General features: G+C 36.1%; 1 protein-coding gene across 2 annotated transcripts in view; it reads right to left on the minus strand.

The window, feature by feature from the left end:
• Window positions 1-1,093: 1,093 nt before the first annotated feature.
• Window positions 1,094-13,484, minus strand: part of LOC128644831 (tumor necrosis factor alpha-induced protein 2-like) — a 221,798-nt gene continuing 209,407 nt past the window's right edge. For both annotated transcript variants that reach the window (XM_053697419.1, XM_053697418.1), the window contains exons 12-13: window positions 6,124-6,245; window positions 1,094-1,252 (exon numbers count right to left, since the gene is read on the minus strand). In XM_053697419.1, the coding sequence (XP_053553394.1) occupies window positions 1,108-1,252; window positions 6,124-6,245 (267 nt within the window). In that variant the 3' untranslated portion in view covers window positions 1,094-1,107. The remainder of the gene's footprint in view (window positions 1,253-6,123; window positions 6,246-13,484) is intronic.

Consider the following 13,484-nt stretch of genomic DNA (forward strand, 5'->3'; position numbering starts at 1 on the left):
CAGATAGAGAATGCAATGTTAAGCAATTTTCCAATTTACTCCTATTATCAATTTGTCTTCATTATCTTGGTATCTTTATTTGATAAAGCAGGAATTTTAGTTGGTAGGAATGTATATCCCATATGTCACTAGCTCATGGACTCTTGCCAATTACATGAAAGAAAGCAGGAATTTTAGTTTAGGAGCTGGCCCATTTTTGGTTCAGGAACCTGGGTATCACTTGCTAATTGGTGGCCTCCAGGTGTGGAATCAAAAATGGGCCAGCTCCTAAGCTTTAAATTCCCACTTTTCAGATAAAGATACAAAAAGAACAAAGAAAATTTGATAATAGGAGTAAATTAGAAAGTTGCTTAAAATTGCATGAAATAAAAAATTTGGGTTTAGTATCCCTTTAAGCAACATAAAGATATAGTACTTTAAAAATGTTTACATAGGAAGCTTTGAATGCATGTAACAATTTCACTATTATAAACGTATAACATTAAATTGCATTTGGGTAATGCAAATCTAATAACCCAACAGAGCATGCAATTTTAAACAACTTTCTAATTTACTCCTATTATCAATTTTTCTTTGTTCTCTTGCTATCTTTATTTGAAAAAGAAGGCATCTAAGCTAAGGAGCCAGCCAATTTTTGGTTCAGACACTGGACAGCACTTGTTTATTGGTGGATGAATTTATCCACCAATCAGCAAGAACATCCCAGGTTGTTCACCAAAAATGGTCCGGCTTCTAAACGTACATTCTTGCTTTTCAAATAAATATACCAAGAGAATGAAGAAAATGTGATAATAGGAGTAAATTAAAAAGTTGCTTAAAATTGCATGCTCTAGCTAATTTGCTATTATTTTGGAGCTTTAACAAATAAGAACAGAATATATTCAAAAATAATCAAGGCTGTCTAGCCTTAGATGTATTTTCAATAACATGGTAGAATAATTAAACCTTAACAGATCTTTATGATAATTGGATAATGATGGACTGTACTCGGATGGCTAAACCCCTGCAATTTTAATAGTGCCCTGCCAATGGTCACCCTAACCTAGTTCCATAAATAAAAAGATAAATACAGTAACCACAACAAAAAATATGCTTTGCCAGGAATAATTAACAGTCTTTAATTAATGAGAAAAATGACGGGTTTGTGTGTTGATTTTCTGTGTTTCTGGTTTTCAGGATTTGTAAAACCGTGTGCACATCCTCTGTGCTAAGGTCCCCTTTAATGTGTAAAAGAGCTCTAATGTGCTTTTTCCTGTAATGAGAGAATATTATCATCAGTTTTTTTTTTTTTTTAAAATAAAGTCTATTCCAACAATATTAGATGTAATACATTTTGGAGAAAAGACAGTGAGGCCGAATTATCAAATGTCTGTTGGACCCGATCCGACAGTGCAGATCAGGTCTGACAGACATCGCTCACTAGAGCTGCTGGTGACACGCCGCCCCCTGCAGAGTCACAGCCAATCGGCCGCCAGCAGGGGGTGTCAATCAACCCGATCGTACTCGATCGGGTTGAATTGTGGCGATTCCTGTCCGCCTCACCAGAGCAGACACAGGCCCTCAAGCTCCATTCGGAGCTTGATAAATGGGCTTCATAGTGTAAAAATTTACTTAAAAAGAAATTAAAATTATATTTCATGTGTCCGCAATCAAGCACTATACTGTAAATTAATTATGGCATGCTGTGAGGTCAGAAACTGCACTACAGTATATTTTAAAGGGACATTCTACTGCAAAAATTACACGCATTTCATTAATGTATGTTATTTTGCAATATTGAGTATCCAACTCTATGGGTTAGATTTATCAAACAGCGGATGCAGCAATCTACCCTCATAGTTTTAGGTTTTCCTGAAACATAAGTTAAGAAACAGCGGTCTTAAGACCACTGCCCCTTAACTCGTCCGCCACCTCTGAGGATCTGCAAAGGAATGTTGGATGCAGTGTATGCAAATGAAGCCCCCACCCACCAAAAACCCCAAAATAAAAAAAAACTTACACTAAATAAAAAAACAAAAAACTACCCATTGCCCCTAAAGGGGCATTTGTATGTGCATTGCCCTTAAAAGGGCATTCAGCTCTTTTACTGCCCTTAAAAGGGCAATCAGCTCTTCTACAGCCCATTAAATCCCTAATCTTAAAAATAATAAAAATAAAAAATAAAAAAAAAATACCAAAACGAAGCCCCAAATAGGTACTTACCGTTCCTGAAGTCCAGCGGAGAAGGTCTTCTTCCAGGTGGCTCCATCATCTTCTATTTTCATCCTAAGCAAAGGCGGCATGGAGAGGACGTGCTGAGCTGGCTTTCCCGATGCACGAATCCTCAGCGGCGGTCCTCAGCGGGGGTCTTCAGCAGCGTGGAGGCTTCTCTTCATGCAATCGTTTGTCGCACACTGAAGATTGAATGTTACCCCATATTTATTGGGGTACATTGCATTCCTATTGGCTGCAATATTGAAATCAGCAAATAGAATGAGAGCTACTGAAATCTTATTGGCTGATTTGAACAGCCAATAGGATTTCAGTAGCTGTTATCCAATTGGCTGATTTCAAAATTTCAGCAAATAGGAATGCAAGTTACCCAAATTGAATGCGGTACCTTGCATTAAATTTTCAGTGTACGCCGGAGATTGGATGAAGAGGAGCCTCAACGCCGCTGAGGATCGCCGCCCCTGAAGACAGTCGCTGAGGACTGCCACTGAGAACCACCACTGAGGACTGCCGCTCCAGATCCACGCATCGGGTAAGACCGCTCCGCACCTCTACTCCGCGCTGCCTTCGCTCCGGATGAAGATAGAAGGTGATGGAGCCGCCTGGAAGAAGAACTTCCCCACCAGACTTCAGGAACAGTGAGTACCTATTTGGGGCTTAGTTTTAGGATTTTTTTTTTTATTTTGATGGGTTTTTTATTTTTAAGATTAGGGATTTAACGGGCTGTAAAAGAGCTGATTGCCCTTTTAAGGGCAGTAAAAGAGCTGAATGACCATTTAAGGGCAATGCCCATACAAATGCCCCTTTAGGGGCAATGGATAGCTTAGGTTTTTTGAGTGTTAGGTTGTTTTTTTTGGGGGGGATGGTTGGATGGGAGGTTTTACTGTTAGGGGGTAATTGGTATTGTTTTTTAAGTAAAAGAGCTGTTTAACTTAGGGCAATGCCCTACAAAAGGCCCTTTAAGGGCTATTGGTAGTTTAGTATTAGATTAGGGTGTGTTTTTATTTTGGTGGGGATTTTTTATTTTTATGGGTAGCTTTGTTTATTTTTTCTGTAATTTTACTTTTTTTATTTTTTTAACTTTAGCTTGGGGGTTTGTATTTTTTAATCATAGACTGCCCTCTGGGCAGACTTATCACCTAGTATCCAATAGGTTAGCACAGAGAAATTTCTGTTTTAAAGCTTATTGCACCATTTTAGCCAATGCTCTTTGCACAGATTGGAGTGTGTCCAGTTGGCTTCAATACTTTCTACACTACTGATGACACAATTACATTATATGAGACTAGTGGGAAAGCCTGCCCAGAGGGCAGTCTATTGTGGTGATGGAACCACCCTGCCATTTTTCGGAAGGGCAGTCTATTATGGTGACAGAACCACCCTGCCATTTTCGGAAGGGCAGTCTATTATGGTGACGGAACCACCCTGCCATTTTCGGAAGGGCAGTCTATTATGGTGACGGAACCACCCTGCCATTTTCGGAAGGGCAGTCTATTATGGTGACGGAACCACCCTGCCATTTTCGGAAGGGCAGTCTATTATGGTGACGGAACCACCCTGCCATTTTCGGAATCCACCTGGATGCAGCTTACGCTGCATCCAGGTGGATATAAAATTGAATGCTTTTTTTAAATTATTTTTGTATCAGCATGATTAAAATACTTTTTTTAATACATAGTGATGTCAAACAGCCTCTAGTAAAAGCTATCACTGTTTTAGAGTCATTACAAGCACAATGCTGTTGCTTGAAACAGATACAGTTTATACTAGACGCATTTTGCAAACAAATGCTTATTGCAAAAATGCTTCCACCCAAAACTGAAATTCACACAAGTGGCCCAAGTTTGGCTAGAATGTCCCTTTAAAGGGACATGAAACCCAATTTTTTTCTTTCACGATTTAGAAAGAGCATGTCATTTTAAACAACTTTCTAATTTACTTCTATTATCTAATTTGCTTCATTCTCTTGATATCACTTGCTGAAAAGCATATCTAGATATGCTCAGTAGCTGCTGATTGGTTGCTGCACATAAAGGCCTTGTGTGATTGGCTCACACATGTACATTGCTATTTCTTCAACAAAGGATATCTAAAGAAATAAGCAAATTAGATAATAAAAGTAAATTGGAAAGTTGTTTAAAATTGAATGCCCTATCTGAATCATGAAAGTTTAATTTTGACTAGACTGTCCCTTTAACTCCAGGGAACATATTCATAATGAGATGTAAATATAAGTATTTACTAATGTATCATTATTTAAATAACAAAAACAACATAAAAGATATATGAAAAACAACATAAAAGATATATAAAAAAAAAACAAAAAAAACTGAAAGTCAAAATAATACTTTCATAACTCAGAGAGTGACAGTTGAAAAAACAAAAAAACTCTGTTTCATAAGAGCAAACTGAGGTAGGCTCAAAAGCGAGCACATCGTGAGCACTACAGTATATGGCAGCAGCAGGTTTACAAGAATGTTTGTAACAATGATATATACTATATACATATAGTGCTAAATACTTGCTCTGGAGTCTACCTCGGTATACTCTTATGGAAAATAATAACTGTATATTGGATAGGTATTTAAAATTGTGCACCCTGTATGAATCATAAAGGTTTACTTATGAGTTTCAAGTTCCTTTCACGATTCTGACACACGTTCATTAAAAGATCTGGCGAACCTGGCTTGATGGCTTCAATGGCTATTAATATTAAAGGACAATCATAGTGAAAAAATTAGATCATATAATTTTAACACTAGTGATGCTGCAATGCTATGTGTTTAAGGGGTTAAGCACATAGTTAAAGTATTGCTTGGGACTAACAGTTCTCAGGATCAGTAGAAACTGCTGATTTTGTCAACAGGTGTGCCTACTTGGGAGCAGTAGGCACACCTGCTGGCAAAATCAGCAAAAAAAAGAGTTCTCTGTGGCTCCTCAGCAGTATTTTAACTGTGTGTTTAACCCATTGGCAGCAGTTGAACACATAGCATTTCAGTGCTTTGCTTTTAAATCGGCCCACTGATATTTTAGACCATCAGAAAACACTTTATTTGTCCAGTGTTTTTTTTACATGAGTTTTGCCTTTAAGGGACACTCAGGTCAAAATTAAACTTTAATAATTCAGATAGAGCATGCAATTTTAAACAACTTTCCAATTTACTTCCATTAGCAAAATGTGCACAGTCTTTTTTTTTATTTACACTTTTTGAGTCACCAGCTCCTACTGAGCATGTGCAAGAATTCACAATATAAACGTGTATGCATTTGTGATTGGCTGATGGTTGTCACATGGTACAGGGGGAGTGGAAATAGACAGAACTGAAATTTGTCAGAAAAAAAACGATTGTATTTAATGGTCATTTAAACTAAATCTTTGAACTTGTGAAAAAAACAATAGCAGATATTTCATATGCAAAAAATAACCTAAATGAGCATTCCCCCATATATTTTATACTCTGCAGCTGGTATAGCAAGTCATTGCAACACATTAAAGGACCATTAAATATGGTAGTATTTCATAATCAAATGTATAATAAAAAGACAACGCAAAAACACTGAATTTCAAATGAGCAGTAGATTTTTTTCTGACAAATTTCAGTTAATTTATCCTTCCCCTGCATCACGTGAGAGTGACAACTTTCAGCCAATCACAAGATACATAAACTGGGAATTCTTGCACATGCTCAGTGGGAGCACATTTTTATAAGGGACTTGAATTGGAAAGTTGTTTACAATTGTGTACTTTATCTGAATCATAAAAGTTTAATTTTGGCTTTAGTGGAAACCAATTTTTCAGTACACTATCCCTTTAAAATAAAGCTTTATAAACATGAATAATCAGACATCATATTGTGATGAAATATTTCATATTAAAAAAAAAATAATAAATTGCAAGAGGACATTTCTTACTCAATATCAGGATAAACGTTAGCAAGGGCAGCAACTTCAACCTGAATAGCATTTACATCCTTAAGGCTAATGATTTCTGCGAGTTGGTGGATTAGAGGGTTCAGCCAAGAAGCATTTGACTCCTGTTATAAAAACAAAAAACATTCTGCACTGAGTATTCACATTATATTTTCAAATGAATTATAATCATCAAGAAAAGAAAAAGAAAAATGTGATGAGGCTGCAGCGCTTTTAAACTGTGTATGAAACACAAAACCTTAGGAATTTCTAAAGAATTCTCCTTGTCTACGTATAATATTAAATGACAGCTGGGAAAAGATACATGGGCTGAACAAATCATGATTCAAATAAATGAGCCCTGGTCTTTTTTTTTTAATTAGAGGGTATAGTGTTAATAATGTTTATATAGTAAAGATTCCAGTGTCATCCAGTAATGGCTTATTATAGGACCAAAACATGTAAATTCTAGTAATTTGCTTTGTAATCTTTGCATTCTTTGTTGAAGAGTAAAGCTAATTAGCTGATGTGAAGCTTTGGAGCGTGCAGTATTTGCAATTATTTATAACATTGCTATAAACATTGTTGCAAACTGCTGCCAGATGGCTAAATACCTGAACCCACATAGAACTACTCTTTAAAGAGACATTAAACCCCAAAAAAATATTTCATGATTCAGACAGAGAAATACAATTTTTAAACAACATTCCAATTGACTTCTATTATCTAATTTTCTTAATTATTTAGATATCATTTGTTGAAGAAATAGCAATGCACATGAGTGAGCCAATCACACAAGGCATATATGTGCATCCACCAATCAGCAGCTACTGTGCCTATCTAGATATGCTTTCCAGCAAAGGATATCAAGATAATGAAGCAAATTAGATAATAGAAGTAAATTAGAAAGTTGTTTAAAATTGAAAGCTCTATCTAAATCATGAAAGAAAAAACAAAACAAAGCAACATTTATAAGAGAATCCTACTCTATATAATCCATTTAAAGGGACAATAAAGTCAAAATTAAACATTTATTATTCAGAAAGAACAAGCAATTTAGACAACTTTCCAATTTAATTTTAATATCAATTTTGCTTAGTGTTTTTTGGTATCTTTTGTTGAAGAGTTATCCTAGTTGAGCTTAGGAGTGTGCACGTGTCTTTAGCCATCTAGCAGCAGAGTTTGAAAACAATGTTTATAGCAGTTATACATAGTTGCAAACTTTAATGCTATAGAATGTCGGTAGCATTAATTGGCAGGAGTGTATATAACTATGTACAACATTGCTATAAACATTGTTGCAAACACGGCTGCCAGATTGCTAAAGACACATGTACAATCCTGAGCTCACCTAGGATTACTCTTTAACATAGGATGGAATAGAACACAGCAAAATTGATAATTAAAATACATTGGAAAGTTGATTAATAAGGACCAATAGTTTTCCCAGTTTCCATGCTTTAAAGGGACAGTCAAATTTTGAACAACTTTCCAATTTACTTTTATCATCAATTTTGCTTTGTTCTCTTGGTATTCTAAGTAGAAAGCTAAACCTAGGAGGTTCATATGCTAATTTCTTAGAAGTTGAAGACTGCCTCTAATCTGAATGCATTTTGACCACTAGAGGGCATTAGTTCATGTGTTTCAGATAGATAACATTGAGCTCATGCACATATGGATAACATGAGCTCATATGTTTCCAGGCGGTGAAGTCTTCTTCCAATCGACCGACATATTCTTCTAAGTGGGGACGGAGATGAGCGCAAGGCAGGACCGGTGACCGCGGAGCCATGGAGCATGGAGGATCCTCTTCATCAATAGGATGAGAGCTACTTAAATCCTATTGGCTGATTTGAGCAGCCAAAAAGATTTCAGTATCTCTCATCCTATTGGCTGATTTGAATTTGAAGAAACAAATCAGCCAAAAGGAATGCAAGGGAAGCCATATTTAAAAGGGTACCTTGAGTTCACTATTAAGTGTACGGCGTCGATCGTACGAAGAGGATCCGCCATGCTCCATGGCTCCGCAGTCACCGGTTCTGCTCCCCGCTCATCTCAGTCCCCACTTAGAAGAAGATGTCGGCCGATTGGAAAAAGTCTTTACCGCCTGGATCAGGGCCTTCTCCGCCGGACATCAGGAACTGTGAGTACCTATTTGGGGGTTAGACTTAGGCTTTTTTTTTATTTTTAGGGGGTCTGTTTTTTTATATTAGGGATTTATTGGGCACTCTTAAAAGAGCTGAATGCCATTTTAAGGGCAGTAAAAGAGCTGAATGCCCTTTTAAGGGCAATGCCCATACAAATGCCTTTTTAGGGGCAATGGGTAGTTTAGGATTTTTTAGTGTTAGGTTTTTTATTTTGTGGGGTTTGGTGGGTGGTGGGTTTTACTGTTAGAGGGGGGACTTAGTATTTTTTTAAGGTAAAAGAGCTGATTAACTTTGGGCAATGCCTTACAAAAGGCCAATTTAAGGGCTATTGGCAGTTTAGTATTAGATTAGGGGATGTTTTTATTTTGGGGAGCTTTTTTATTTTCATAGGTATTAGGTTTAATTTTTAATTTTTTATAATTTGGTTTATTATTTTATGTAATGTTAGACTTTTTATTTTTTGTAATCTTAGATTAATTTAATTTTTTTATTTTTAATTAATGTTAGCTTATTTATTTTAATTGTAACTTAATATTTTTTAATTTAGGTAATTGAGGTTAATTTAGGGGGTGTTAGGTTAGGGGGTTTAGTAATTTAATTAGTTATTTGCGTTGTGGGGTTTTGGCGGATTAGGAGTTAATAGATTTATTAGGATTATTGCATTGTGGGGGTTTGGCTGATTATGTGTTAATAGTTTTATTAGGTTTTTTGCGTTGTGGGTTAATGGCGGATTAGGGGTTAATAGTTTTATTAGGTTAATTGCATTGTGGGTTAATGACGGATTAGGGGTTAATAGTTTTATTAGGTTTATTGCGTTGTGGGTTAATGACGGATTATGGTTTATAGTTTTAAAAGGTACTTTACGATGTGGGTTAATGGAGGATTATGGTTTAATACATTTATTAGGTAGTTTGCAATGTTGGGGTTTGCGGATTTAGGGGTTAATACTTTTACTAGGTAGATTATGTGGGTAAATGGAGGATTAGGGGTTAATAGTTTAATTAGGCATATTGCATCATGGGGGGTTGGTTTAAGGGTTAATATAATTTATTATTAGTTGTGATGTGGGGGAATTGTGGATATAGAGGTTTTACGTGTCAGGTTTATATTTGGGAGGCAGGTTAGACTTTTACATAAGATTTTTTTTTTATTTTCTTAGGCGCCAACAGTTTCTAATGTGCCGTAAGTCACTGGCGACTCCAGAAATGTGTATTTATGATCATTTTTGGGCATCACTAGTTTATCTGACACAGCACTTTATGAACTGCCAGCGCCATTTATGTGATACCCCGACGTGCAAGGTGAAATGATGGGTGACGTGGGTTTCAGCAGTTATGCTGAAGCTTGCGCCGCATATATAATCTCGCCCGTTATGGCAATCGGTGCAGGGCCCATTTGGAATGACATAACAGATCAAAATTTTAAAATTGACCCACAAAACTATTTATATTTATCAAGTAGACAACCCAAGGTATTAATCTAGGCCCATGCTGGCATATTTCATTTGACCAGTTTGTAGTCAGATGTGTACCAAATGCAAACATATAAAAAAAACGAACTTTTCCACAAATTTTGGGTTTCTCACTAAAATTATTTACACATAGCATATGTGCAGTCATAAGACAAATGCTTGCAAAAGCTTCTCTAGGATCCCCTCTGTTCAGCATTAGCAGCCATGTATGGTTTTACCATTGCTTTTAGTAATAAGAAGGCCACTTTTTGCAGGGGTAAACCACAATTTTGAAAGGGGATTTTTATATATGTTCAAGCAAAGGGTTAATGATTTATTTGCTATTGCATAACTGCCCAAGTAAACTTTATATATTTTAAGAACAGACAACCCAAGGTTATTGATCTAGGCCTATTTTGGTATATTTCATGCTAACAGATGGCAGACAGATAAATACCAAATGCAGTAATTTAGAAAAATAAAAAGTGACTATTTTCACAAACATTGTACCTATGTACAGTGAAAATTCATAATATTTAAAAATCTTTTTTAGGATCCCTTATTTCAGAAATAGCAGACATATGTGGGCTTGTCATTGGTATTGGTAATTAGAAGGCTGCTATCTGTGAATCATAGTTCGGAAAGGGGATTTTAGACACTTTGCGGCAATAGGTTCAGGGTCCATTTGGTCTCTCAGTTCTGAAAGGAGATTTTTAGATATTTTTTGGCAAAGAGTCATAAAGTCACAAATCGCAGCTGTGAATCACAGTTCTGGAAGTGGATTTTTAAATATGTTTAGGCAAAGGGTCATAGAAGGCAGTTAATTGCGTCTGTGCACTACAGTTCTTAAAGGGGATTTGGGTGGAAAGGGTTAATCTCTTGTTTGCTCTGTCATAACTGCCAGTATTAAATTATATGATTTTCATGCCACCAGCTGTTCATATTTATGGCAAGTATGATAATTTAAGGGGACAAAAAATACACAGACTTTGGGATTGTCAATTTATTTATAACCAGCATTTTTACCAGTATTTTCAAATGTACAAAAAATTTCAAAGCAATAATTAATGCATAAACCAGGTTTTGATGGGCATGTCATACAGTGAAAACGTGAGACTTTCCTTACTCACTTTTTTTTTTTTGCAAACTCTGCAGGGTTTTTGCTGTAGGGGGAATATTATTTGGGAAATGTCTGCCAGTTATTCTTGCAATGTTTTCACCCTGCAGGCTTTGGGGTGTTTCACTATTTTCAAATAAAAGGCTTGCAATCACATCTATTTGGTTATTTAGGTATGGGAGCTTTTTGTCAGATGCAAAAGTTTTGTACAAAAAGGGACATCTGAATTATATTGACAGCAAGCTTTTTATACCAGATTTTGTTTTTTTCTTGCGGCAAGATAAGGCTTTATCATCTGGTCAGAGAGGTCTATCTACTCCACCTATGTATTTATTGTAGTCTAAAATGCAAACTGTTTTTTAGCATTTGTCTCCTTTCACCTCTGAAAGTAACTGCCTTGGTTCCCTCATTGTGTATAGTTGTTAGCATATACACGTCTTTTTGACACTAAATGTAACTGCTAGGAGTTCTTCACTCCGTAGCATTTTGTTTCTTGGAGACTAATTGCAGTGGGATTGCTTTACGATTTTTTCTTATTGCTCCACAGCCTACAGTGTCAACACAAAATAATATTTTGAAAAGGGGGATACTAGTATAATAATTATCAACATAAAGATGGTACGCATATACTAACAAGGGATGGCTTAGGTCCCAGATAGGGATGGGCAAATCTTTTGCAACATTCGAAAATTTTAATGAATTTTATCACATTCGTTCGTTTCAAATTTTGAACGTTTACACAACATTCTTACATTTGCATTACTTAATAGTATTTCTAATACTTACTTTAAATGTAATATTTGATTCAATTTTTTCTAAAATTCGAATCTATATGGTACCTCTATGGTATTAAATTCTATAAACTGTGTGAGAGTACCACAGGCTACATACATGTGTTTAGGGAATTTAGTAAAGTGATACATAATAGATACAAATATATCAATTTAAATGTTTCTATTTCGAATATTACATCATTTGAATATTACATTTAAAGGGACAGTAAAGTCAAAATTAAACTTTCATGATTCACATAGAGCATGCAATTTTAAACAACTTACCAATTTACTTCTGTTATCAAATTTGCTTAGTTCTCTTGGCATCTTTATTGAAGAATAAAACTAGGTAGTCTTATACAATGTTGCAAAACACTGCTGCCATAGAGTACTAAAGACACGTGCACACTCCTGAGCTCTTATGAGCCTACCTAGTTTTACTCTTCAATTCAAGATACCAAGAGATTTAATAACAGAAGTAAATTGGAAAGTTATTTAAAACTGCATGCTCTATGTGAATCATGAAAGTTTAATTTTGACTTTACTGTCCCTTTAAATGTAATATTCAAATGATGTAATATTCGAAATAGAAACATTTAAATTGATATATTTGTATCTATTATGTATCACTACTCCCTCCAGAAACGGGCCGCCCACCCGCCTCCAGCCCATAGAACCACACTTCCCGCCAGCTCCAGCAGTGATCTTTAAAGACGGTGACACTCTGGAACCAGCCCACCAATCATGCTCCGCTTCCATATGCGGGGAGAGGCCTGGAGCTCAGGAACTCCAGCTCTCAGCTGTAACTTAATAGCCGAGACTGCTGGAGCTTCCTGGAGCTCCGACGTATGTATACATTATGCTGTATAATAGCCAAAGTACCGGACATATAGATACGTTTATTTGGGTGAAGGGATTAATGCTAAAATTTGCTATGCTTGGACTGTAAGCTAAATAGCAGTCATCCAATTCAAAACTGCTACTATATATTTGTAGAATTTAGACACCCAAGGTATTTATCTAGAGGTATTTTGACAAACTAAATTTAACCCTTTTATCGGCAAGAGCCAAAAATTTAATTTAGGGTTAACCCACCCCACACACACACAAACAACAATTTATTCAAATAAAATTATAAAACAAATAAACTTTATTAAAATAACAATTATTAAAAAAATATACATAACACATTATTAAAATTAATTTTACACTTTTTTTTAACTGTACATTTTCACTGGGACAGATTGGGAGGGTTAGAGACAAGCCATTGTTAAACAGTGACTTGTCATTTTTGACATGTGTTTACTTTGGCTGTCAGTGATAACATGACCATCGGCCTCTCTTTTGTGTATCACTGGACTTCCTCACTCCTGAGGCATCCAGTGATTGGCCACTTAGTCTGACACCAGCATGCACTGGGGCATGCTAATATCTAGGGTCCATTTTATGTATGCAATCACTGTGACTGGTTGTCACAGTGATTGTATACACAGTAAGACTTTGGACAGATACTGTACTGCTGCTAGCTAGCTTTATATGCAGGCTTCCAGGAGCAGCATGAGATACACACTGATCACAGTGTATATATCATGAATGGAGGCACCCCACTGACCCCACTAATCGCTAGCCTGGGGTGTCTTCCATTATGCTATTTCTGCACTGACTCACTTCTGAGGCATTCAGATATAATGCGGCTGTGGCAACTCCGAAACCCAACGTCAACAAATAGCATTTTTTATTTTAATATTTGATTGCAAGTAACACTCATGCTGTCTTGATTATCACTAAAAGTACATTATAAAAAATCATGTTCTAAATGGGTATCGCTTAATCGTGACATTCATAGAAATCTATTGCAACCTGTTTCCATCCGCACC

This window comes from Bombina bombina, chromosome 1, assembly GCF_027579735.1.
Source record: "Bombina bombina isolate aBomBom1 chromosome 1, aBomBom1.pri, whole genome shotgun sequence".
NCBI classification, from domain to species: domain Eukaryota; kingdom Metazoa; phylum Chordata; class Amphibia; order Anura; family Bombinatoridae; genus Bombina; species Bombina bombina.